The 27,744-nt window shown below is 52.1% G+C and overlaps 1 protein-coding gene and 1 long non-coding RNA gene across 3 annotated transcripts in view; one reads left to right on the top strand and one right to left on the bottom strand.

Moving 5' to 3' along the window:
- LOC115078070 overlaps positions 1-27,744 on the bottom strand; it is a 200,033-nt gene that overhangs the window by 101,229 nt on the left and 71,060 nt on the right. The gene's annotated exons all lie outside the window — the stretch shown is intronic.
- The window catches only part of ADAMTSL4 (ADAMTS like 4), a 69,061-nt gene continuing 46,900 nt past the window's right edge, over positions 5,584-27,744 (top strand). The window contains exons 1-5 of one of the 2 annotated variants that reach the window (XM_029580676.1): positions 5,584-5,895; positions 13,417-13,553; positions 16,077-16,146; positions 19,162-19,961; positions 22,337-24,071. In XM_029580676.1, coding sequence (XP_029436536.1) covers positions 13,525-13,553; positions 16,077-16,146; positions 19,162-19,961; positions 22,337-24,071 — 2,634 coding nt within the window. In that variant the 5' untranslated portion in view covers positions 5,584-5,895; positions 13,417-13,524. The remainder of the gene's footprint in view (positions 5,896-13,416; positions 13,554-16,076; positions 16,147-19,161; positions 19,962-22,336; positions 24,072-27,744) is intronic. The other variant, XM_029580675.1, reaches the window with a different exon arrangement.

The raw sequence follows: 27,744 nt of genomic DNA, 5'->3' as shown, positions 1-27,744 counted from the left end.
GTTGATGGATATGACAGGGGTTTGGCTCTTGATCTGATCCGCTGCTTCGTGTCCAAAGATAACCCATGCACCGGACTTTAGTTTAAGAGAAAAACCACACCAGCCCTGGCCAAGGTCGTCCGCCTTCTTACAATCATTTGAAAGTGGAATTTTTCTGAAATTCTTTGCCTGGTCCAGGAAGTGGATATACGGATCCCAGGAAAACCAATAAGATCCCAAAGCATGTGTGCCAGGGCTAGGACTGAACCCTGGACATGCTGAGAAATGAAAAGGGGGGGAGGAGCAGTTTGAAAAACTAAAATTCCTGTGAGGAGGGTGGTAGGGATCTGGCAAGAGGGTGGATTGGGGTTTCTTTTAAAATTGTTTGTAAGACATTAGGGTGAGAACTACGGTGCTAATTCTCTTATGATTCACAGGATTTTGCAAGCAGAATTTCTCCCTGCACCAGAGGCAAGGTGCCACCCTGTCTGTTCAGAGTCAGGGGGGATGCGGGGCACAGGGCAAATGAACCGCAGCAGGGTTCAGGAACGCTGAGATTATAGCGTTGAGGATCGGGCTGCCATGGCGGCGCGGGGCCCTCTCAAACTGCAGGGCCAAGGGCGGTCACCCCTGTTGGCAGCCCCCCCCCCCCCCCCCCCCCCCCCCCGCCCCTTCCTCCAAGGACGGGCAAGACCGCAGGAAAGCCCGCAAATTCTCCCAGTCTTTCCGATTCCTCCCTTGAGCGGGGCATCAGTCAGGGGCCCGGAGGGACCGAAGCAGTCCCTGCCTCCTATTTATTTTGGGAACAGCGACCTCTGCGGAGAAGGCTTGGCTCCCTTTTCAGTGGGCCTTGGAATTTTGCTTTCGTTGCTCATGAAAGTAAAATTCCGCTCTAGCACCGTCTAGGCCCATCAAGGTAAACCCAGCAGCCTTGCTGGGGGTCTCTCACTCTCACCATGCTCTCAGAGATTGCGGAGCTTGCAGCAGAGACACCTTGTTAGATACTGTGAGGCTGACACTAAAAAACAGCTGAGCTCTTGGATTTAGGATCTTATTTTCAGCCAAACTCAAGGGAGGGATTAAGGGTTCACCTGAAAATCCTAATTTCAGGGCCTGCACTTCATATGCCCAGATTTTGGCTCCTCGAGCTGAAAGGCGCAGTGCCAAGCTCCTAACTCTACCCCCCCCCCTGCCCTCTACTGCCCACGTTTTAACCCCTAAACTTAGCTGTCGAGTAAAACTAGGAGCCGAGAATTAGGCAGTCAGTCCTAATAAATTTTCAAAAGGACCAATTTAGGACCTTAACTCCAAAAGTTAGAAAATTTACCTCCGTGTGACCTGGGGTGTAAATCTTCCCCCACGCACCCTTTACTGTGTGGCCTTAGGCGACCCCTGACCCTGCACCACACCAGGGAACAGTGTCAATCATGGCATTATGGCAGTGGGGGATTTAGCGCTACAGTGCCGCTGGGCGAGGGATATAGTGCTACAGTGTACAAGGAACGCTTCTTCGCCTGCCTTTTGGGAAGCTGGAGGCTGAGTGACTTCAGCAGGGCCCAGGGTGGTCACTAATCTTCTGATAAGGGAAGACTTTGGCTTGGGCTTTAATTGAAGTTATCTGTGCTGAGGGCGACCCCCACTGCTTGCAGCTGGCCCTAACCACACAGATGCGATGCCCCAAAGTGGCCTCATCAGCAACCGATGGCATGGCAGCTTTCGTCCGTCAGCATCCAAGGCCCTGCTCTAAATGCATGAATATAGTAAAGGGAATCCTGTGGAAACAAAGGCAAAATAACTTTTGTTTGTGTAAAAGTGCCACCTTGGTTGGCTGGGTGATGAAGAAGCCGACGGATTGATGATTTTTAAGTAGTACTTCAATGCACACAAAAAGAGTAAGCCTGATCCAGGCGTGCTGGTCGGTTTGGCTTCAGGCTTTCAGTAGCAGATGTGTTAAGCAGTTGCTCCATAGGTACAGAATGGAGGAAGCCCCCTTAGCACATCTGGCCCTCACCACTGGAATCCAGAAGAGAGGCGGGGAGGGTGGGGGAGCAGCTCACTGTGTGTGCCTTCAAATTCAGGACTAAATCTGTTACACAGTGACTCCATTGAAGAGCTGAAGGTAAAGGCGCTGACTGGGGGAGGGAGGGGAAGGGGAGGAAGAGGAGGGAGACTGCTAGAGGGGGTACCAGAAAGGGAGCCAGCAGCTACTGGAGGAGACAGCAGCTCCCTGCTACAGGAGAGGGAGAAGGTAAGGAGCTGGGAGGGGGGAGTGCCCAGACCTGGTAAATAAGGGAGAGGAGGGTGGGAGGTACAAGATGGCATGGAGGGGGAAGGCCGCAGGAGTAATAGGACCTGTTGACACTGGGTGGGTGAGGGCTTCTTTAGGTAATGTGTGAGTCAGAGCTGAGAATCTGGACTGGTTCCCAGCAAGAGGAAGAGGAGACAGACACACACACACACACACACACACACACACACACATACACACACATACACACACATATCCCAGGATAGTTCAGATAAGAGACACACACATCCCAGGATAATTCAGATAGAAGAGACACTCACATCCCAGGATAGTTCAGATAAGAGACACTCACATCCCAGGATAATTCAGATGGAAGAGACACTCACATCCCAGGATAATTCAGATAGAAGAGACACTCACATCTCAGGATAATTCGATAGAAGAGACACTCACATCCCAGGATAGTTCAGATAAGAGACACACACATCCCAGGATAATTCAGATAAGAGACACACACATCCCAGGATAATTCAGATAGAAGAGACACTCACATCCCAGGATAATTCAGATAAGAGCCACGCACATCCCAGGATAATTCAGACAAGAGACACTCACATCCCAGGATAATTCAGATAAGAGCCACGCACATCCCAGGATAATTCAGACAAGAAACACGCACATCCCAGGATGGTTCAGATAAGAGACACGCACATCCCAGGATAATTCAGATAAGAGACACGCACATCCCAGGATGGTTCAGATAAGAGACACGCACATCCCAGGATAAGTCAGATAGAAGAGACACACACATCCCAGGATGGTTCAGATAAGAGACACGCACATCCCAGGATAATTCAGATAAGAGACACGCACATCCCTGGATAATTCAGATAAGAGACAGCACTTCACAGGATGGTTCAGATAACATCCCAGGATAATTCAGATAAGAGACACGCACATCCCAGGATGGTTCAGATAAGAGACACGCATATCCCAGGATAATTCAGACAAATGAGACACGCACATCCCAGGATAATTCAGATACGAGACACGCACATCCCAGGATAGTTCAGATAAGAGACACGCACATCCCAGGATAATTCAGAAAAGAGACATGCACATCACAGGATGGTTCAGATAAGAGACATTCACATCCCAGGATAATTCAGATAAGAGACACGCACATCCCAGGATAATTCAAATAGAAGAGACACGCACATCCCAGAATGGTTCAGATAAGAGACCCACACATCCCTGGATAATTCAGATAGAAGAGACATGCACATCCCAGGATCAGATAAGAGACACGCACATCCCAGGATAATTCAGATAAGAGACATGCACATCCCAGGATGGTTCAGATAAGAGACACGTACATCCCTGGATAATTCAGATAGAAGAGACACGCACATCCCAGGATAGTTCAGATAAGAGACACACACATTCCAGGATAGTTCAGCTAGAAGAGAGATGCACATCCCAGGATCAGATAAGAGATATGCACATCCCAGGATAATTCAGATAAGAGACACGCACATCCCAGGATGGTTCAGATAAGAGACACGCACATCCCTGGATAATTCAGATAGAAGAGACACGCACATCCCAGGATAGTTCAGATAAGAGACACACACATTCCAGGATCAGATAAGAGATATGCACATCCCAGGATAATTCAGATAAGAGACACGCACATCCCAGGATGGTTCAGATAAGAGACACGCACATCCCTGGATAATTCAGATAGAAGAGACACGCACATCCAGGATAGTTCAGATAAGAGACACACACATTCCAGGATCAGATAAGAGATATGCACATCCCAGGATAATTCAGATAAGAGACACGCACATCCCAGGATGGTTCAGATAAGAGACACGCACATCCCTGGATAATTCAGATAGAAGAGACACGCATATCCCAGGACAGTTCAGATAAGAGAAACACACATCCCAGGATAGTTCAGACAGAAGAGACACGCACATCCCAGGGCAGTTCAGATAGAAGAGACATGCACATCCCAGCATAGTTCAGATAGAAGAGACACGCACATCCCAGGATAATTCAGATAAGAGACACGCACATCCCAGGATAGTTCAGATAAGAGACAGCACATCCCAGGATAGTTCAGATAAAAGAGACATTCACAACCCAGGATAGTTCAGATAAGAGACAGCACATCCCAGGGTAGTTCAGATAGAAGAGACACACACATCCCAGGATAGTTCAGATAAGAGACAGCACATCTCAGGATAGTTCAGATAAGAGACACACACACACATATATATCCCAGGTTAGAAATGAGACACAACAAGATAGGAGAGAGGCACACAGATCCCAAGACAGTGGCGTCAGAAGAAACATGCCCACCCCAGAATAAGAGAGAGAGACATCCCCAAGGCAGGGGAGAGGACTCCCCCACCCCGATTGTGCAGCCATGAGAGATGCTCCCCTCCCCGGGGCAGGATATCCTATAGTGGAGAGAGACCTCCTCAGATAGTGCAAATAGGAGAGACATCTCCCCCCTCTCCGGGATAGTATAGAGAGGAGAGACAACCCCTCCCTCCCAGATAATGCAGAGAGGATAGAGACACTCCCTCCCCTCCCCATAGTGCAGAAAGGAACTCTTTACCCCCACCAGAAGAATGTAGAGAGGAGAGACACCTCCCCCAGATAGTGCAGAGAGGATCTAGACACCCCCCCCCCCCGCATAGAGCAGAAAGGAACTCTCTCCCCCCCCCCCCCCCGGAGTGGGCAGAGAGGATAGAGACACCCCCTCCCTCCCAGATAATGCAGAGAGGATAGAGACACTCCCTCCCCTCCCCATAGTGCAGAAAGGAACTCTCTCCCCCCCCCCCGGAGAGGGCAGAGAGGATAGAGACACCCCATTCCCCCCCCCCCAGATAGTGCAGAGAGGATATAGACACCCTTCCTCCCCCCCATAGTGCAGAAAGGAACTCTCTCCCCCCCCCCTAGAGAAGATAGAAATACCCCACCCCCGGATAGTGCAGAGAGGAGATCTCTCCCCCCCCAGGACGGTACAGAGAGGAGAAATTCCCCTGCCCCAGGATAGTGCAGAAAAAATAGACACCCCCCCCCTCCCCCTCCGTCTGGATATTGCAAAGCGGAGACCTCTCCCCCCCAGGATAGTGCAGACAGGAGAGGCACCCATCTCCCCACCTCCCACCCCCGGATAGTGCAAAGAGGAGACCTTTCCCCCCCCAGGATAGTGCAGAGAGAACAGAGACACTCCCTCCTCCCGGACAGTATAGAGAGGAGACCTCTCTCCCCCCCCCCCCCCTCCGGATACTGCAGAGAGGAGCTGGGTGGGGGCCCTGATTTCTGGCTTCTGATCGCTCGGGGTAGGAGGAGGAGCCCGGGGAGGGGTCCGGGACTGACACCGCCGCGCATCCCCCGCCCGCGGTGCTGCTGCTCCGGGGCCTCCGCAGTGACTCTGCCCGCGTGTCCGAGCCGGACGGGACGGAGAGGTCTGATCCAGGGCTTTTGGTTCCTTCCAGGGCAGCCTCGGAACCAGCGGATGCGCCGGGCCGCTCGTGCCACCTTTGGGCTGCACTAGGAATCCGCTTTCAGCCCGAAAGGATCCGATTTGGGCTTCTTTAATCTCCACGCGGCGCTGGATTACTTTTACCCCGAGACTTGGAAGCAAGGTACAGCTTGGCTTTAATGTCATTTAAGTCTCTGCGTCTGCTTCTGCCTCCCCTCCCTTCCTCCTGATCGGCTTAGAAAGTTTTGCTCCATCATTTACAGCCCAGATTCAGATATTCCCTCCAGGACCTTCCCTTGCAGGAGCAAGCACCTGCTCAATCTGGATTCTCTTCTAATTATTTACAATACCCCCCTCCCAAAAAAAAAACAAAATAAAAAACTCTAAATCCAATTACCCCCCCCTCCCCACACACACACACACATATACAAACTGCAGTCTGTGAATGCTTTAATACTTCTGCATGCCAGAGCCACCGAAAGAAGAAGGGGAGGGCGGGAGATAATTTGATGAGGGGGGGGGGGGGGATACAGGATGATTTTTGCCTGCCCTAGAAATCCGCTGCCTGTCCCGTGATGTGCCTATAATTTTTTCAGGAAGATCAAATTATGGTGTCAGTGCAGATAAGAGTTGTTGCTTTTTTTTTTTTTTTTCCTCGGGTGCACATTCCTGGCTATATTTGCTCAGGTGCTAGGGAAAGGATAGCTAAGCAGGAGGGGTCCACAAAAAAAAAGGAGATGCGAGTTATTAAGGGACCCCCAATAAGCCAATTACTTCAGGAAATTATTTTACTTTCCTGACCTCAGGCAGTAAATGAATGGCCTCAGCTCCCTTTCCTGAGGCGCTTTGCTTATCACAAGCTAATCCCCTCTCCCCTCTAAAGTAATTCTCATCTCTTATTTGTCATGTCAGGTCCAATTTGCTAAAATAACCCCCTTTATACTGCATGTGCTGGCTCCCAGTCTGATCTCATATACACAGGGACCAATGTCGTAAATCAAATAAAGAAAAGAAATAAATGTTTGCTTTTCCAGTCTCAAGTCTGCTCCACTTATCTGCTATAAATGCATTTTTTTGTACTGAGTAAGGGCTCAGATCCTTCTCTTGCCAGCACCGCAGGGAAATCATTTTGGTACTGAGCCGAAGGCATCAGCAGACTGACCTCCTACCCGTTCGGAGGCTTCAACCAGGTGGGAGCAAAGACGGGAAAGTCGGTCGGAGCTGCCCTCTCCTGACCCTCCGGGTGGGCATCAGCTCCCCCCTCCCCTAGCCTCCCCTAAAATAACAGTAGGGTCTCCCAGCCCACACCTCTTACCCTTATGGTTCCCCAAACATTGGTGTATCCTATTGCAGAGGTCAGGTTTTGCTTTTACCAATGCCCCAACTGGGCCCAGCATACCCCCCCCCCTCCCCCCATTAAAATACGGTGATCATCCATCGGAAGCACATCCTCACTTTGCTGACACTTTCTGGCTCATAAAACTTTTGATTGTGGGATCATGGGGGGGGGGGGGGGTGGAAGTAGGAGGTCCTGCTGTCAGCCCTAGCCTTGTGAGCAGTAGCTTCCTCTTTCTTCTCCCCGTGGTCAGAACAGTCGCAGGGGGGAGTAAATGATCCTGACTTTCGCCCTAGAAGGTTTTCTATTAATCAAGGGCCAGTTAATGGTTTCAACCCTTCTTTTAAAATCAGGTCCCCGCAGGGCGCCTCTGCAGTCCCCCTGCCTCATAACAGGAGGCTGGTCGTGGGGTTAGTGGGGGGGAGGGGGGGGGGGCGAGAGAACAGATGTGGTAATGCGCCCCGGGCTCTACCACCTCCAGCCTCTCATCTGAGTACCCCCACATGGCTACGCCGGTGCCCCAGAATACTATCCGGGCACCCACGCCAGCCACGGCAGGATGCAGGCGAGCAGCCGGAGTGCCCAGGCTCCAGCTCTTTCTTAAGGGGGTGGCTGCTTCGGAGGCCCGTGCGCCGGGCGGATAAAGATTAAATGCACAGGACAGGTGGCCAGGCTCTGCCGCCTCACTCCTAATCTGAGGGGTCCTTTTTGGCCCTTTTCTGCCCTCACTAGTATGTTACTAGGCGTCGGTCCAGTTTTTGTTTTTTTTTTTTTTACTTTCTGCTTAATTAGGCACCCCTGGAATTTTTTCTTACCTGGACAGGTAGTGTTGGCTGTCCACCTGTCCAAGGGAATGGCTAATTAAGTTGCAGAAAAGCCAGAGGCAGTTCACACGGGTGATTCTTAAAATATTCCTTCGTGCCAGGCTCTATGCTGTAGCCTGTTGTGATTTTCTGCTGGATCCCATGGACGTACAGTCGGTCCTGGAGCTGTAATGTAGCTGGAAGTCATTCAGAATTGTGTAAGACATATGTAACCCTGTGAGGGTGGAGTGCAGGGACAGTTATATTAATAAATCCAGGCCAGATGAAGTAATATTTTGTTCCTGTTGACACAAAATGGGAGAAAATCCATGCAGCCCATCTGGCCCTTAACGAGATGTAATTCACTAGCTCTGTGCTGGCTCAGGACCTGGGGGCAGACGTCCACTGCAGAGCTCTTGGGAAGCTTTTGCGTGTGAGAGGCATAGATGAGTGGGGAAGAGAATCCCCTAGAAACATGGACAGAAGCCTTTCATAGTAAATTCCCACTCTTTTCAGGAAAAATGTTTCCTGCATCTTGTAATTCACTGTATCAAGAGATAACTAACATCTACACCGTCAGACCAAGGCACTGCAGCCTAAGGTAGCATGGCCAAGGTTGCATGAAAAGTTAGGGGCAGAGCAGGGATTAGAACCCAGGCACACAGAAAGCCAAGGGTAGAACTGGGATTAGAACTGATGCACAAATGGGTAAAGCAGCTCATCCAAAATCACACAGAGTCAGTGGCAGAGTTGGGATTAGAACTGAGGCATGGACGATATAGCGACTCACCTAGAGACACGTAGGATGTCAGTGGCAGAGCTGGGATTAGAACTGAGGCATGGACGATATAGCGACTCACCTAGAGTCACATAGGATGTCAGTGGCAGAGCTGGGATTAGTACTGAGGCATGGACGATATAGCGACTCACCTAGAGTCACGTAGAATGTCAGTGGCAGAGTTGGGATTAGAACTGAGGCATGGACGATATAGCGACTCACCTAGAGTCATGTAGAATGTCAGTGGCAGAGCTGGGATTAGTACTGAGGCATGGACGATACAGCGACTCACCTAGAGTCACGTAGGATGTCAGTGGCAGAGCTGGGATTAGTACTGAGGCATGGACGATATAGCGACTCACCTAGAGTAACGTAGAATGTCAGTGGCAGAGTTGGGATTAGAACTGAGGCATGGACGATATAGCGACTCACCTAGAGTCATGTAGAATGTCAGTGGCAGAGTTGGGATTAGAACTGAGGCATGGACGATACAGCGACTCACCTAGAGTCACGTAGGATGTCAGTGGCAGAGCTGGGATTAGTACTGAGGCATGGACGATATAGCGACTCACCTAGAGTCATGTAGAATGTCAGTGGCAGAGCTGGGATTAGTACTGAGGCATGGACGATATAGTCACTCACCTAGAGTCACGTAGAATGTCAGTGGCAGAGTTGGGATTAGAACTGAGGCATGGACGATATAGCGACTCACCTAGAGTCATGTAGGATGTCAGTGGCAGAGCTGGGATTAGTACTGAGGCACAGGGAGCTAAAGCAAAGATAATAACATAAGTAACATTGTATATGTTGGCAGAAAAAGACTCACGTGGTCCATCCAGTCTGCCCAGCAAGTTTTTTTTTTTTGGTTTTTTTTTAGGGTAGTAACGGCCGCTCCGTGCAGGTTACCACAGTTACCCGAAATTACCCCTTTTCTTAATTTCATCTTTTAGCCACTAGGGATCCTCTGTGCTTGTCCCACACTCTTTTGAATTCCACTGCTGTTATTGTCTTCCAGGACGGCATTCCATGCATCCATCACCTTTTCCGTGAAGATGTATTTCCTGACGTTGTACTTTGGAGATTCATATCATGACCCCTATTCCTACAGCTTTCTTTCCGTTGGAAAACAAGATTGATTCTTGTGCATCCTTAATACCTTCAATGTATTTAAAAGTCTGTATCATATCTCCCCTGTCCCTCCTCTCCTCCGGGGTATACGTATTCAGGTCCTTTAATCTCATTTCGTATGCCTTTCTCTGATCCTGTCTGAGATATGGTCTGCGGTATGCCAGGTGAGGCCTCACAAAGAGTCTGACCAGGGGCATTATCACCTCCTTTTCCCTGCTGGTTATGCCTCCCTCTGTGTAGCTCAGAATCCCTCCGGCCTTAGTCACCACCTTGTCACATCAGACACTATCACCCCGAGGCCCCTCTCCTGATCTATGCACATCAGTCTTTCACCTATGGCGCAGAGTGCCTTCGGATTGCCGCCCCCCAAATGCGTGGCTCTGCGCTTCTTGGTGCTGAATCCCAGCTGCCAAACCTTCAGCCACACCTGTAACTTTCTTAGATCACTTCTCGGCGTCTTCTTCAGGCGCATCCACTCTGTTCCAGATCTTAGACAAACTTTTACATCTAACCCTTCTGCTGCGTCACTCACACACAAAGAATTTGAAGAGGATCGACCCCAGAACCGGCCCCCGAGGAACTGCACTTATCACCCTTCTCTCCTCAGAGTAGGCTCCGTTTACCACTACTCGCTGGCGTCTGTCCGTCAACCAGTTTGTAATCCGTTCCACCAGCTTGGGACCCACGTCAAGGCTTTTTGATTTGTTCGAGCCTCCTATGTGAGGCCATATCAAAAGCGTTGGTGAAATCCAGATAAATCACATCAAGTGCTCATCCTTGCTCTAACTCTCTAGTCACCTAATCAAAAAAAATCAGATTTGTCTGACCAGGGACCTACCCCTGGTGAATCCATGATGCCTCCGATCCAGCAACCCACCGTATTATAGATGGTTCACTGCCCTTTCCTTCAGCAGCGTCTCCATTCATTTTCCCACCACCGGCCTGTAGCTTCCAGCCTCCTCTCCGGCACCACTCTTGTGAAGCGGGACCACTGCCGCCCTTCTCCAGTCCTGTGGCACCACTCCTGAATCCAGGGATGTACTGAGCAGCGGGCCCACCAGCACATCTCTGAGCTCGGGATCTCGGGATGTATCTCAGCCAGCCCCCATGGCCTTGTTCCACCCAAACGCTCTCCTCTGTAAATGGGGTGCTATCTCCCCCACACCCATCCACACTCTTGCCAACCGGCAACGGCCTTTCTCCAAGGCCTTCTTGAGTGAACAAGCGAGCTAAAGTATTTGGTTACTATTTTTCTGCTATTCCCTCACCTTTCTCCCTGACTCTTCATTACCGCCAATCCTCCTTTCTCTGATATATCTGCAAAATGTTTTGGGGTTTTTTTTCACCTCGCATTACCTTCTTGGCGACCCTCTCTTCCAGCTGAACCTTTGCTCTCCTGAGCTCTTTCCTCGTCTCCTTCAGCTTCACCACAAATTCTTCCTCGTCTCAAGCTCCTTTGTCCTTTTTTTGAATGCCGATCCTTTTGCCTTTATTTTTTTCGGCCACCTCTTTGGAGAATCATATCGATGTCCTTTTCCTTTTCATTACTATTTTCCCATAAAGGTTTGTTGCTGCTATTATGGTGCCTTTCAGTTTGGTCTACCGTTTGTCCACGTCAACCCATCTCCTCCCAGCCTTCTCGGAGTCAGGTTCCCATGTTACCGAAGCCCGTGTTTTTGATCTTCGAGAGACTTCCCTCCGCCTTGGCCATTATATCAAACCAATGCCATCTGATGACCGCTCACCAAAGGTCACGCAGAAAGCCATTGGCAGAGCTGGGATTAGACGCGAGGCACAGGGAGAAAAAGCAATTTTGTTTTTCCTGAAAGTCACCGTCAGTGGCGTTCCTGACTCTCTCTGTGTGTTGAGCCGTAATCACCAGACTGTATAATCTCAGGCTTTTTTTTTTTTCCTCCATCCCCACCTGTGAGGCCCTCCTATGGCAGTAAGAGTGCTTGGAATGTTTGGGGAGAGGAAGCTGCACCTTTACTTAACTCCTTACATCTATCAGGAGAGCGGGGGCAGCCCCAGGTGAAGCTGGCGGCTGTTAGCAGGCAGCTGTTTCTTATCTGCTGGCCGAGACTAACACACACTGCCTTCTGTTACAGCACGGGTGCTATCCCCTGCCAAAAAATACCAGGCCTTTTCATTTAAAAGCAGCCGGAATGTCTCCCTCTGGCTGGTTCACTTCCACTAGTGAGAAGCTTACCCGGGGCTCTGTTGGCACTTGTGGGCTGTTAAGAGCGCTCCTCCGGTGGAGCCTCGGGTGGGGGGGGGGGCTTATGGTGCTGCCACCTCGCACTAGGACTTCTGCTGAACTCTGTTGAGGGGGGTCGTCGGAGGGCCCTCCTCTCTCTCCCTCCCCCTTTCTGTGGAGTGGATGCCACCTGACCTCTCTCTCTCCTGCTTCCCTGGGACTTTGGTGAGTGCCCGGCGCTTCCTGCTCATTTAACAGCCTCCGCCCCAGGAGGGGAGGATAAGTGACTGGCCCACTTCATTCCAAGGCTTTAGAGGGAAGGCAGGATGCCAGGATGAGTGGCCCCGGCCCCCTTGTGTTTGCTCTGCTCAGTTAAAAATTGAAATAAAGGCTTCTCTGTTCCAAGTGTTGCATGAAAAGGCAGAGGGGAACTGGCAATGGCCCTTTCCGTCCCCCCCCCCCCCCCCCGGCAGCAGGTGCACCCAGCCCCTTGGCTATCCAAGGGCAGGGGGGTGAGCAGCGACCAGGGCCTTCAGGTCAGAAGGGGGGCAGGCGGAGCCAGACCCTGGTTGGGCTTTTTTTGCAATCCTTGCTTTTCCTAAGGGGTGCTCGGAATGACATCTCCGTGCATGCACCCCGGGGTGACAATCAGGGTGGGCTCCTCCTGGCCTTGCGCCCTGCTTGCCGCCCTCCAGCCTCCAGCGAGCGCACTCTGAGCGCCTTTAAAGGGTTTTGTATTGCAGACCTTGCATCGTTTTTAGCAGCCCTTCTCCGAATCGCTTCCATGCTCTTGTGTCCTTACGAAGCCGCAGCCTCCAGACCCGCGCGCAGTGCTCAGGGTGGAGGTCTGGCAATGCTACTTCTTTCTTTCCTGCTAATGATACCTCTGCTGATCTACAACCAAGCGTACTGCGTCCTTTTCCAGCTGCTTTATTGCACTGACTGGCGACCTTCCGGTCCCTCTGGGATCCTTTCCTCGTTTGGCAAAGAATGAACTGTGCCACGACCGCAGATCTCGTGGCAGAGTTGCCCTCTGAAGGCTCGGGCAGATGGGTTTTCTTGCACGCCTCTCTGCCCGGTGGCGAAGAGGGTTTGGGTGGCCGGGGCTTGTGGACCCCGCTCCTTGCATCCTCGTCCCTTGCACGGATACGGAGGGTGAAGTCTGCAGTTGTATGGAAGGTGAATCTAAGCAGCATCCTGGGAAATGCCCTTCTGGAGAAGGGTTAAAACCACCAAACACAGAATCCCTAAAACCAAAATTAGGCAGTCAAGCATTGTGCTGTATAAACACGTCGAAGGTGGGCACTGGGGTGTCGCTGATGTGCTGCCAGTTCCTGATCAAGGGCTTGGGCCAGCTCTAGGCCACTCACCGGACTTTCAAATAACGTAAGAAGGTGTATCCGGGAGCCTTCACCTCCAAATGTTTCTTGTATGCTATGCAGGGGCCTGGGACACAGCTAGAAGGAGGAGGAGAACCGGAGCCTCAGGCTGATGTCCAGAAGAAAGGGAAGCAGGTGATCCTACAGGAGAACCGCCCCACCTGGAACAGAATGGCACCTGGGCACGGCAGGGTCGGCAGGTGAGTTTCCCCATACGTTTGAGGATTTGCTTCCAGGTGCTGCGCTGTCGGCGCCCTCTGAGCCCTCTGCTAAGGCTGCAGGGAGTGGGGCCACCCCCACGGAGGGGGACACAGGCTCTCCAGGTGTGCGCCAAACTTGGACTCACAGAATGCTGACTTCCAGTTTCAAATCCACTTTGTTCCTTCTGAGGGTGTGCACGGGTAGATTTAGAGGTCACCTGAGAGATTTCATTCTGGCAAAGCAGATTTTAGTTCTCACCGAAAGGGACTGTTTTAGGGTTAAATCCAAGTACATCCAAGGCTCCCGGGCTATGGGTGAGGGTCTCAGGAGCTCCCCAGGGATGTCACAACATAAAGCCCTAGCGTGCCCACTCTCGGGCCGATACAGTAAAATGCGCGGGAGAGCGGGCACTCCGAGGCGAGCGCCCGCTCTCCCGACGCGAGCCCAGGCCACTCTCCTGGGCGCGCAATTTAGTATTGGCAGAAGCGGCGGCAGTCAGCGGGTTTGACAGCTGACGCTTAATTTTACCGGCATCGGTTGTCGAACCCGTTGACAGCCACGGGTTCGGAAAATGGACGCCGGCAAAATTGAGCGTCCGTCTTCCAACCCACGAGCCGCGGGCTGATTTCTTTTTTTACGATTTTTTATATTTTTTATTTTTGGGGCCTCCGATTTAATATCGCTATGATATTAAGTCGGAGGGTGTACGGAAAAGCAGTTTTTTCCGCTTTTCTGTACACTTTCCTGGTGCCGGCTGAAATTGACTCCTGCCTTTGGGCAGGCGTTAATTTTTGAGAGTAAAATGTGCAGCTTGGCTGCACATTTTACTTTCTGTATGCTGCAGGAATAACTAATAGGCTCATCAACATGCATTTGCATGTTGCAGGCACTATTAGTTTTTGGGGGGTTGGACACGCGTTTTCCTCGCGCTATTACCCCTTACTGTATAAGGGGTAATAATAGCGCATCGAAAACGCGCGTCCAGACGGGGGCTAACGGTGCACTCGGCCGAGCGCACCGTTCTGTATTGGCCTGTAAGTCAGGGAGGAGAAAAGTGTGCAGCACTTTCTGAATCATTTTAAGTGGACTGTGGTGCTATGAGCAGTGCAGAACAATGAGCCATCTTCTGATATGGCTTTGCTGAATTCATTTTGTTATGTGGCGGGTCCTGTCACTGCTCCTTCTCCTCCCTGTTTACTGCTCCATGCAAATGTACAGTTTGCACAGTAGGAAGCACCGCCCCTGGTCCTGTGACTTTGCAATGCCATGTCAGTGTCAATCAAACCTAGACACACCTACCTAGATCCTCCCATACAGTCCCTCAGCCTCAATCCCTCTCACCCTGCCCGCCCTTTCCCCCCCTCTTAAGGCACTTCCTCATCACCCTTCCTTTGCCCGCCCTCGTTCTGCAAATTTACAAAATTGCGCATTGTGTCCAATGTAATTAATCTTATCCTAATTGTAACTACTGTATATAGCTCCTTCTGTAAATAAGTTCCTCCTATTTCTTATTTTGACGGTTGTTCTTTACTCTCTCTCACACTACCTATCTTTCCCTCTCTTCTCCTGTCTCCCTTACCCCCTCCCCTTTTTTCTGGCCTGCTCCCATCCCCTGCCCCCTGTTTATTGTAATTTCCTCCTTTAATTGAGTTACTTGTAAACCGGCGTGATGTGCTATACGAACGTCGGTATATTAAAAGTTGTTAAATAAATAAATAAATAAATAAATAAATGGAAGCCCTGGACCTAGAAGATGCATCTTCTGGCCATGTTGTGGAGAATCCCCACCAGCCAGCCCTGCTCTGGATTTTCCCACCTCAGAGATGATGGTGGCGAGAGAACCTGTGCAGGCATTCAGCTCAGCTTGCAGCCAAAGGCCAAGGAGAAGAGCTGGGACTGAAATGGATCCGTGTTTAGCGGTGCTCCCTTCCCATGTTCCCAACCCGGGGAAGTGTCCGTCCGCCCCGTCCGGTTCTTCACATCCCCTTGTGAAAGTTAGCTGGCCATTCTGGGACCACCTGTGTCACTTCCCTGCAAAGTGGAAAGCCTGTTTACCAACCCCTAGCACAGCTGGCTGCAACTGGGCACTGCCAGTGGAGGCCCCGCCACAAGGGAATGCCAGAACAACAGGACAGGAATGTCTTTATGTATGGCAGATCCTGCTCGGCAGAGGCTGGGGCGGGTGATTGTCTTCCCAGCACAGAACAGGAGGAGGTGGGGGCCCGGCATGAGAGGCAGGGATCTGGGATCTAATGCCGGCTCTTGGGTACTTTGTGTAGGGTCCAGGCCTGTTACTGCCTTTGTTTTCTTCAGCAGACGGGTGGCTGGTTGCACGCCCTGTGCCACCTTCTTGTGGCTCAGTGGGACAGGTGTACTTGGTTACAAATGTACCCAGCTAGCAGGAAGTTCCTCGGGCATCCACAGGAACAAACATGATTATGACAGGAACAAAATGTGTGTTCGATTTTTTTTTTTTTTTGCCTCCCTTAAGTAAAATTAACTTGGCTTCTTCTTCTTGACAGGTTGGGTTGGATGGCCTTTGCCTTGAGTTTGCTTGTGTTGATAGCGCCGCAGTGCCACGCCCACAGAAAGGTGAGTCCTTGCCTATCGCCTCCTTGTCTGTGGCACCATCAGAAGTTACCTCACGGGGGACACGGCGTCCCTTACCCCCAAGGCCTTGCAATCTGTATTTGAGCCCTGGGAGTTAGCGTGCAGGCTGATATTGCCCCTTCACACTGAATCAATGATTTGTTTAACTGTTACCAGGACCTTAGAGGACCCCCTTCCCCCAGCTTCCCCGCTAAAGAATGTCTGAAGGTCCACCTTTCCCATCACATGCAATCCCAGAAACGATAGACTTGGTCCCTTCCTGTGCCCTGTCCTAGTGCTGACTGCCCCTCCCCAGCTCTCACCCAAGCCGGCGTTCTTATTGCAAAGGGAGGTTCTGGTATCGGAATAAAGGCAGGGCATCAATGGACTCCTCTTTCTTCATCAGAACAGAGCGTGCAGGGAGAGGGCGGAGTCAGCAGGAAACACGGGCCCAGTCTCAACGCATGAAATAGCACGAAATGCACCTTCACTTGGGGGGTGTCGGGGGATCTGTGGAGCTCCTCTCCCCTTCTCTCTCCCTCACCCCCTCCTCCCCTAGCCTCTCTTTCTCTCGTTTGCTTTTTTCTTGCATGCTCCTTTCGATTTTGTTCCTTTTCATGCAATGAAGATTTCACTCAGCGCTAATTTGGCAGCGTAGTCAGAGCTTCTTCGCCTTGAGCCAGACAGGCAGGTGTACAAATTCTGCAGCTGTTTCAGATGGGTGCTGGGGCATGGACTCGTGGGGTCGCTTTGCCCCGGAATGTTGATTTCTGGCCCTCCCAGGGGGACTCCTGGCCAGCAGAAATTAATTCGGCTCCCAGCCACATCTGGTCTCAGGCTCTCCAGATGTTTGTAACTCCAGGTGCCAGCCATTGCTTGAAGAGCTACCGAGACCCCCAGAGCTGATGGCTTTCCCTCCCCTCCTCCCCCCCCAATTCTCTGCGCTCAGTTTCTTGTGCTCATTAAACATGACATAGGAGTCAACTTTTTAAAATGATTGGTTTCGGGGGGAGGGGGGCTAAACTCAGTGCAGGTTACCCCAATGAAGGAGTTTGCTCAGTATTGGGGAGTGCTCAAGCACTCCAAGCACCCACAGCGCTGGCATCTATGCTGCGTGGATGTTACCCATTCCTCTGGCACACAGCGGCAACTGTAGGAAAGCAACAGAGCGGGTTCTAGCACTTTCCTCCTCCTCGGTCCACACCTGCATCACTCCCTCCAGAATTTAAGTTTCCCCCAGGCCAGATTTTGACAATGAACATGCTCTTTTTTTTTTGTGTGTGTTTGTCCAGTTTCCCACTGTCTCTCCCCAAAAGATTTCTGTTTTGGCAAAAGCTTAAGACGTTCGGAGCTTGATTTATCAAGTACTGTTCTGGGAGCAGGACAGGACAACACCCTTGCTAAATCAGGCCCTAAATCTCCCTCACTAAGAGGTTTCAGATGTCGGCGCACGTTATGTCCGAGGTTCCCCTCTTCCCCACGCTGAGAGCGCAGACTGTTAGCTTGAGGCCTGAAAGGATGCCCCGGGTCGTGGTCTCCAGGGCTGCCAGCTTCTGCTCTCTCCCGCCAGGGGCGTCGTTTCCCCTCTGGCCTGCTGTTTGGGCTACAACCTGGAGCTCCACCACGACCGACCTAGGCTTGCAAGAGGTCCGTTGTTTACTTCTGCCCCTGCCTGCCGTACACAGCCCGAGAGCAACCAGGGACACCCTAGGCACGTCTGGGTTTCACAAATCATGTTGGAATAGAGCTGAAATGCGAAGGCAGCAGCGGGATGGGATTGCCGTTGCCCTGGCTTGTTATTTTGCAGTTCATTGCTGTGTTGCAAAAGTTTGAAATTTCCTTTTTTGGCCCAAGGGGGAGAAAAAAAAAATATATATATATATCTATATCTGCCTTTGTTTTCTTCCCCTTCCTCTTTTTCAGTCCTCAGGAAAAGGAGCGACTCATCAGAAAACGCAAATAAAATGTTTGATGTTTTTGACTTTTGTGTGTTACTCTGTCTGCATGGTTAAGGCGTCATTGCAGCGCCCCCTCCCCCGTCGGCTCATTTGGAATAGGCTGCAAACAGGTCAATAAATGTCTTTCAAGTCGCAATATGCAGTTTGTTATAATTTGAGAAGGACCCTCCGCTCCACAAGTTCTTCAATGTTTAATCTCCAGATTCTGCCCTCTTCCTGGGTGGAGCTTTGTCCCCCCTCCCATTGTCCATTCCCTGAATGCCCTCCCAGCTGGCAAAACTTTGAGCACGGCTGTAGTGCTATTACCGCGCTAGCCTCCCTACCTCTTGTCCTCAGAAAGCTGTCAGTCGAAACAGACCCCAGACGTGCGAGGCAGGGCCATTGCAGCTGGGTACACCGAGCCCTGTTCTCGGGACCTGGGGTGGTTTATGTGGGGTTGCCAGTGATGACTTTGAGGGCCTCAGAAGTGGGTCATCAGAAATCCTGTGGATGGATCTGCTCCTTCCAGGCTCAAGACTGGTGGCCATAAGTAGAAGATGTCAACAGACGGTTACACAGAAACAGAGAAACAGACGGCAGAAAAGGACCCAATAGCCCATCCAGTCTGCCCAGCAAGCTCCCATAATTATCAGTTTCCCATACTTTTCAGTTACTCAGACTGTAAAGGTCAGGGCTCTTGTTGGTTGCCGTCTGAGTCCAATTTCCTTTCACCCCCTGCCGTTGAAGCAGAGAGCAATGTTGGAGTTGCATCAGAAGTGTGGTATCTCACCCGCAGGTTACCCCCATGCCTCTTACTTCATTCCCCTCTCCCTTTGCCTTTAGGGATCCGCACTGTTTATCCCATGCCCCTTTGAAATCTTGCACCGTTTTTGTCTTCACCACCTCCTCCGGCAGGGCGTTCCAGGTTGAGGTAGTTTTGTGTGCATTGCTCTTGCCCGAGTAGTTCTCTCTCTCAGTTTGTTTCTCCAGGGACTGCATAACCTGTTATTGTAGCAGAGGCCCTCATGGGCTACTGTATAAAGTGAAGTGCCTAATAAGGATATCCTGCCTTCTCTTGCAGCTTTCCTTAAGGAAGTCTCGGCAAGCCTCAGAAGATGAAGGAACGGGGAATAAAATCCCAGGTGACTGGGGCACGTGGGGCTCGTGGTCTTCCTGCTCTCAGCCCTGTGGGGTTGGAGTGATGGAGAGAAGCAGAACCTGTCAGCCTCCTCACCAGCGGGCTCTCGGGGGCCTGAGATCGGAGTCCTCTCCTCCTGGTGTCCGGGCTCAGTCACAGCCTCGGCTTCAGGGGGAGAGGGCGAGCCTTTATGAACACGCAGGAAGATGGCCCTCGTACCCTCTTCACACAAGCGGTGATGCTGCCTTGCCCCCAGCCGGGCCCTTGGTTCCTCTTCACGGCAGCCCCAGGCAGGCTCCTCCGCACCAATACGGACCCTTCCACAGACACACGCGCCACGAATCCTTCGCCGCCGAAGACCTGCCGGCCACCCATAACCGAGGGCCTCTCTCTAACCGGAGGCCGGCCCTCGCTCACGGGCCCGAAGCCGCGCTTGACCAGGAAGTGGGCTGGCTGCAGAAATCAAGGGGCCTGTCCAGCGGGGAAGTGGTGAGACCAGAAACCTCATCCGATTACAGATCATCTCCTTTCCACAGGGCAAGCAGTAGAAGGAATACATCCGGACAAGACAGCTCAGCTTTTCACAGTCCCTTCTTTCGGGCTTCGGTCCCACTCTTCAAGCCAGAGCACCCTGATGGACAGCAGGCAGAGAGCCCTGACCGTGGTGCTCTGACCGACCTGGAAAGGGGCAATGGACATCGACAGTCAGACCTGCCGAGGCAGGAGCTTCATTCCTCTAGAAGGTAAGTTCTGAAGTGAGAACCCTTCGGAGGTTTTCTCAGAGTCTTAGCACCCAGGCTGTCTGCATTGTGGACAAAAAAGGGAAAATGCTAGTAAATATGCCAAGCCGCATTTACCCCTACACACCACGACGAGGTCTCACTCCTTCCTCCCATCCCTGACCTCACACACCCCAATGGAGTCTCACTCCCTCCTCCCGTCACTGACCCCACACACCCCCACGATGAGGTCTCACTCCTTCCTCCCATCCCTGACCTCACACCACCCCAATGGAATCTCACTCCCTCCTCCCGTCACTGACCCCACACACCCCCACGATGAGGTCTCACTCCTTCCTCCCATCCCTGACCTCGCACCACCGCCATGGAGTCTCACTCCCTCCTCCCGTCACTGACCCCACACACCCCCACGATGAGGTCTCACTCCTTCCTCCCATCCCTGACCTCACACCACCCCAATGGAGTCTCACTCCCTCCTCCCGTCACTGACCCCACACACCCCCACGATGAGGTCTCACTCCTTCCTCCCATCCCTGACCTCACATACCCCAATGGAGTCCAACTCTCTCCTCCTGTCACTGACCCCACACACCCCCACGATGAGGTCTCACTCCTTCCTCCCATCCCTGACCTCACACCACCCCAATGGAGTCTCACTCCCTCCTCCCGTCACTGACCCCACACACCCCCACGATGAGGTCTCACTCCTTCCTCCCATCCCTGACCTCGCACCACCCCAATGGAGTCTCACTCCCTCCTCCCGTCACTGACCCCACACACCCCCACGATGAGGTCTCACTCCTTCCTCCCATCCCTGACCTCACACCACCCCAATGGAGTCTCACTCCCTCCTCCCGTCACTGACCCCACACACCCCCACGATGAGGTCTCACTCCTTCCTCCCATCCCTGACCTCGCACCACCGCCATGGAGTCTCACTCCCTCCTCCCGTCACTGACCCCACACACCCCCACGATGAGGTCTCACTCCTTCCTCCCATCCCTGACCTCACACCACCCCAATGGAGCCTCACTCCCTCCTCCTGTCACTGACCCCACACACCCCCAACGATGAGGTCTCACTCCTTCCTCCCATCCCTGACCTCACACACCCCAATGGAGTCTCACTCCCTCCTCCCGTCACTGACCCCACACACCCCCACGATGAGGTCTCACTCCTTCCTCCCATCCCTGACCTCACACACCCCAATGGAGTCTCACTCCCTCCTCCCGTCACTGACCCCACACACCCCCACGATGAGGTCTCACTCCTTCCTCCCATCCCTGACCTCACACCACCCCAATGGAGTCTCACTCCCTCCTCCCGTCACTGACCCCACACCCCCCCACGATGAGGTCTCACTCCTTCCTCCCATCCCTGACCTCACATACCCCAATGGAGTCCAACTCCCTCCTCCTGTCACTGACCTTCTGATTATCCCCTACAGAAATATCCATGTACTGCATGCATTTTCTGATAAAAGCCAGCATTTAGCACTCTTGTAAAAGAGACTTAATAAAAGTAGTCAGTAAGCTCCTAGACCCCCCCACTCCGTTCCATCTAATACTGTAATGACTGAATCGAGCAGCGGAGAATTGGCAGCGCAAGGCTGAAAATTCTTGATTCTCTGCAAACGTGATCTTCCCTGGCTCTTGAGCTCTTGCCATGTTGGGAGAGAGAGCAACTTGAGGGGAATTTTGCCTGTTTACCACAGGAATGGAATTGGGGAAAAAAAATCCCTGAATGTGGAAAACATCGTTTAATTACCTGTCCAAGGAAGTATCTTGTCACAGTGCCTGCTGGCATACACCACCAAGTAACTGGAACTTGCCACGGTGGATGGATGCTTTATGGCAGCGTTTCGTTCACTCGCTCTTTTCGGCATGGGCTGTCCAAGTGCTGACTCGCGAAGCTTTGCCATGGTGGGGGGTATAACAGCGTAATATTATGTCCTATGTTCTCTGGCGGTTAATATGCACCATAAAACGGGCCCAGGGCACCTCTAAATCCTGCTGAGCCCCAGAAGGGCCGGAGGTGGGGGGGGGGGGGGGAGAAGGAGGAGAGGGTGTCCTCTTGGGACCCAGTGAGGGATAGATGCCAGCCAAGGGGCAAGAAGCACAGTGTGGAAGCTTGCAAGGCCTAAGTTATGCCATTCAAAGAGGAGGGGTAACTTTACGTGAACGACTGTATGTTCGGGTTCAGCCATTTACCCCCAGGATTTTAAAAGCAAACTTAGGGGCATAGCAGGAAACTATGAGTGTTTAATTATAGTTTTGTATCTGCGTTGGCCATAGCGGTGGGATTTTCAAAGTTCAAGCTCTGCGGGGACTTTCATTATTGACCTCTAATTAACTGTCTACCCCTGTTTTATTGCACAGATCATGGGTTCGAGATGCCATAAAGCCAGGGAGATATGGCTATGGGAAACTGCCTTTTGCCTTACCATTGCACAAAGCAGGAAGCGATGGTGGACAGCGATTTAAGAGACACCACAATGTGCGATCTGCGGACCCCAAGTCTCCACCGAAGAATCAGAAGCAAAGAGTCGTTCTTTTGATCGGGTCTTTAGCAGAAAGAACACCGGGGGCGCACGTCCAGGAGGAGCCGCCTCGGGGGGCAGAGTTGACAGACAAGCTCCTGGATGCCAAGAGCAGGCAGCAATTTCAGGGCAGACCTCAGACCAAGAGACCAGACCAAGCCCATTGCCTTTCCTGCAGGAAAGACCTTCCTAATGAGCAGCAGGATAGGATGCAGGACGGCTCGGAGAGCGTAGACGCGGGACACCGGGAATCTCGCAAGGGAGACATGGACAGAAGGAAGCAGGGACGTGCTACCTCTACAGTCAGAGATGGAGACAGTGCAGAAGAACTTGGGTTAGAGGAGCTGTCTGACGACTTCCTCGGGAGCAAAGGGAGGTATGGCTCACAATCATCCTCTGAGGAGGATCGTCGAGTCTTCTTGCTGGCCAACGTGAGGCATATGGAGGAAACATCGGAGTCAGAGGAATTGGAGGGGGATGTTCTCTCTCGGTGGGATAAGTACCAGGCTCAGAAGAACGACAGTGTTCATGTAAGGGAAGTTATCTCTGACAGCCCTGCAGCACCCCAGCCAACTGAAAAGCTAGAGAAGATTCTGCATCTATCACAGACTGGGGAAAAATGGAAAAGCTCCCTACAGACCATAACTGGGATATGGGAGATCAAGACCACTACCTCTTCAGAGCTTCAGATAGATAACAGGAGTGAACGGGCTGAGAGACTGGATGACCCTAGAGAGTCACTTAGAAGCCCAAAAGATAATGTCTCAGTTGACTTGAAGCCTAGTGAAAAAAGAAAGAACATCTGCCTTGATCTACCAAGAGCAGAGAAGGAGAACAAAATCAAAACGAGGAGAAGTGCAGAGCCAAGAGAAAGCAGGGCAGTAACTAGCCAACCAATGGAAGAAGAGGTTAGATCCACGGAAATCCCAAGGGCTAAGAGTGGGGCCAGTGCACAAAATCTTTCTCTGTCTGGGCCAGGGCTCAATGTCCTGAATAAGCAAAGCTCATCTCTGGATCAGCAGCAAAACCAAAACCAGCAGGTAGGAGCCCTTGTCAAGCAAAGACGAACTCAACTGCCCAAACAGCACGAAATTCAATCTAATGGGCAGGGCTCACAACAGCAGCAAACCACAAGGTCCTCACCTAATGTCTTTAGAAGTGCTTCCAGGACTAGTGGTGAGGTTCAGCCAGAGGAAGAGAAGATGACCAAACATCAGCACCCCCACAGCCCTCATCGATATTCCTGGCCTCACGCTCAACTCGGCTCATTGACTCCAGCTGGGCAAGGTGCCAGGCCACGCAGCCAAAGACAGCATAGCCCTTCGCAGGGTGGACACAGATCCAGAGCTCCCCAGAGCCCGTTCCGGGAGCTGCCTTCCACTCACAGGCAGGAAGAGCCGGACACGTGGCTGCTGTACAGTGGGAATCCCATCCGGGCCCGAGGAAGAGGCCGTGGTCAGAGACCAGACCTGCATGCAAGTGCTGAGATGCCCCAGTGGAACCTGTATCACCCTGGCACCGAGAGCTTCTACTGTGAAGGGGAACAGAGGCAGTACAAGGCCTGCAGTCAAGAGGTAATGCTTTCTCTCTGTCCTTGTTTCTTAGGCTGAGTGCTGCCAGTCTTTGCAGATCCATCTTAACATCAAGCAACACAACCGATGGAGTAGACCAGGGGTGGCCAACGCTGGTCCTGGATTGCCACAAACAGGTCTGGTTTTCAGGACATCCACAGTGAATACGCATGAGATAGATCTGCATGTAATGGAGGCAGTGCATGCAACTATACCTCATGCGTATTCATTGTGGATGTCCTGAAAACCAGACCTGTTTGTGGCCCTCGGCGTAGGCCTCCCCTGGGGTAGACAGTAAGCAGGGGTAGGCTTCCGTGCTCTGTGCTACCAATGTGTGCTACTGAAATTACTTTCTATAGCTAAAGAGGCCAAATTAGGAAGATAAAGCTGCCATATTTAGCCCTTTTCATCCCATATTCCTCCATGCTGACTGCAGCCTCTTTGCTTTCCTGATCTCGAGGTACGGTCATATCGAACTGCGTGCAGTTACTGTAGCTGGGGCAGACTGGCAGGGGATCCAGCTGAGGCCACCAAACTCACTGCACTTTAGACGTAGGTTCTCGCTTCTCTTCTCTCGAGCCATCACCATTCTGTCGCCTCCTTCCCGAGTGCTCCTGCCCTCTGGCTTTCCTCTTTGAACCCATTCCCTTCGGAGCTCACCAGTGCTGACGTTCGAGCAGAGGTAAAAGGTCATCCCCCCCCCCCCCCCGATGTGGCGTAAGGAGACACGCACAGCGCCTGCACGTTGACAGACCCCCCCCCCCCCCCCGTGGAGCAGGAGGAGATGGAGCTCAGGCGAAGCTCCTCCTACCTTCACACGCCTCCCGGAATGGCCCACTCTTTCCAAAGAGTCAACTCATAAAAAATAAAATTGGAAAAGAAGCCCGTTCCCCCCCCCCCCTCCCCCACATTGTGACTTTTTCGGGCTTCTTCCTCTTTAAAACTCCCGTTCTGTGGCTGAAAGCGCACTCGCCTTGCAGCCTAGCCCCCGACTTGTTTACAGAAACTCATCAAAACATTGCTAGTGGCGCGAGGAGCAGTCCTGACAAACATTAAAACAGAACGTCAGATTTGCTGAAATAAAGATTTAACAATCCTGTTAGACCGTGCGCTGGCAGAGGAACTAAAGCCGTATAAATAAAAAAAAAGGAGGACTTTGCGAATGCAGGGCACTTCATGGCCATCTCTGGGGTGGAAGGCACTGTTTCCTTAACCGAAGCAAAGGGTGCCAGACCCCAGGCGCAGAGAAAGCCAAGTGATTTCCTCCTGTCCTGCATGCAGGGCCAGTTTTTGGGGGTAGGGGTGGACAGGCAAGGTAATCGTCCGAGACCCCAGGACCAGAGCCGGGCCCTCCCATTAGCCCTAGGCCCCCAGGGTTTCTTAATTTCAGCTCCAGCCTCTCAGAAGGAGCCCTTGACATTTGAAACGCGTCGGGTCTGTCCGGGGCTCGGCCCCGTGAAGCGGGCATCCGTCCGGTCACGGCGCTCACCCGGGCTTTAGCGGTCTCGGCCGAGAATTCAGGAACCGATTGGGCAGGGGGTTTGCGCCCTCCCGTCACCCCTTCTACGGCCGCCGGTCCCTCCGGTGAAGAGTACGGGAGGAGCTCGCGGTGCCCGCGCGCTGGAGCAAACGAAAGGACAGCCGAAGGGATTGACAAGTTGGTTTTTGTGTGCCTGTGAAGGGCCGTTCTGGAGAAATCCTTGAGAACTAAGAAGCTGTTGTTAACTGGTTGCAGAAATGAACCAGGTGTGTCGGAGGCTGGCAGCTTTCCTATGGGGACAGGGCCGGATCTTCCATTTGGCGAACCAGGTAGCTGCCTAAAGTGCCAACATTTATTTTTTTTTTGGGGGAGGGGGACCCTGGAAACCTCCAGCTGCCGCCTCCTTCACTTTTAACAGAGAAGGGAACGGATGCTGAGTGGATGTGGGAGGTGGAGACAGAGAGGAAGCTGAGTGGGTGGGGGAGTTCTGGAGAAGAGGGGATGCTGGGCCCTGCAGAGAGACTGAGATGGTGCCGGGGGGGGGGTGCTGAGCAGGGAGTGGGCTGGTAAAGAAGGCAGGAGAGATGCTGGGGACAGGGTTGCAGGGCTTGTCAGATGGGTGCGAGGCTGTGCCAGAGTTGTTGTCGATAGGCAGGGGAGGGCATGAGATTGCACTGGCCCTTTTTGGGAAGGATGGAAAGATATGCGGGGGGGGGGGCCATCAGTTCTTAGCCCTTTTCACACACGCTAAATTCACTAGAGATAAATATAACCATTTCTCGTCTCCACGTGGGAAAGGCAGAAAACCAGATCTGGGGTCTGGAAGCCATTTTTCAAGACACTTGGAGACATTTCTCTGTCTTGTGCCACGATGGCCACGTTTCCAGGACTTCTCGTTAAACATAGCCAAGTTTCAGACAAACAGCTTTATTTTTGGCAACCGTGTGCAGGATTCCTTTTTTTGTTTTATTTTCTTTTTTAGCGAGGTTGTTTAGAAAAGCGGGGATTAGATTTCCGAGCTGGCGGGTTTTAGCTTGGACATCTGCGTTCCTGGCCAGGATTTAACACAAGGCGACGGCTGCTTTCCTTCGGCCACCACTCAGGGAGTTTACTGTAAGCGAATGGGGCAGGCCTGGAGAACAGAGAGTCAGGTCAAGTGTGCGTGCCTAAGTGTGTGTGTAGGCGTGAAGCTCTGCAACCTTTCCTCACACAAGCACATGGGCTCCATCAGGTCTGGGTCGCCCATAAACCCCCACATCATGAAGGCCAGGCTGGTTCAGTCCTGGCTTTAACCCCTACCCACCCCTGTATCTGTGGACTTCCTGCGTGTCTTCAAGAACCACAAGGAGGGAGGGGGTGAAATCAGAACCGGTTCGGCCTTCCCCTGATGACTTGGGCCTTACTGGTGATCCTAGATCAGGGTGGGCGGGGCCAGTAGGGTTGCCACCTGACTCTAAGCCGTAAGGAACAAGTTAATCTGTTCCTGGTTTTACCCCCATTGCATAGAGGAACTGATTGTCCCATACTTGTTTTTCCTTGCAGTGCTTCATTCGGCAAGCTAGCCCTTTTTTTTGGGCACACATCAGTCGAGGACAGCTGTACGAGCTTTGACTTTTGCTAGATCGGATTATTGCAATGGTCTGCTGGCTGCGTTACCTAAAAAAATATATATATATATATATATATAAATAAATACCCGCACTTTCTTCAATCGGTCCAAAAATACCACAGTGAGCATGTTCTCCGGTGCCGAGTACAGGGCCAGCGCTCCTCCAGCCTTGTCCGGCCTTCGTCAGTCCACCAGTCGAAGTTCGAGTTTCTTTAAAATCGCTCGCTGCGTCTACGGATCCGGGCAGGGCTCACGACCTGCCTGTTTCCGCGCTCGCCCGTCCTGATGCGCAGCGGGCCGGCAACTGCACTTCCCACAGGCTCGCTTTGCTGTCGGTTCCTTCACTGCCGGGCAGCTCGTTATTTATTTATCTGCTAGCGCTTATTAATCGCTTTCCAGATAAAAAATATCACCCAAAGCGATGAATAAAAATTCAAAGCATTTCTGTGGAGGCCGCGCAGATTGGAATGAGCTTCTTCCCAGATTAGGGGTTGGACTGACTCTCTGGCCTTCCGTATGCTTTTTTTTTTTTTAAATAGGATTGTGTATGAACTTGTAATAGGTTATGTATGGAGTAGCGCTGGTAG

Source organism: Rhinatrema bivittatum, chromosome 16, assembly GCF_901001135.1.
Source record: "Rhinatrema bivittatum chromosome 16, aRhiBiv1.1, whole genome shotgun sequence".
In the NCBI taxonomy this organism is placed as follows: Eukaryota; Metazoa; Chordata; class Amphibia; order Gymnophiona; family Rhinatrematidae; genus Rhinatrema; species Rhinatrema bivittatum.
Note: the sequence above shows the minus strand (reverse complement) of the source record. Positions and strands in the feature narration are given on the sequence as shown.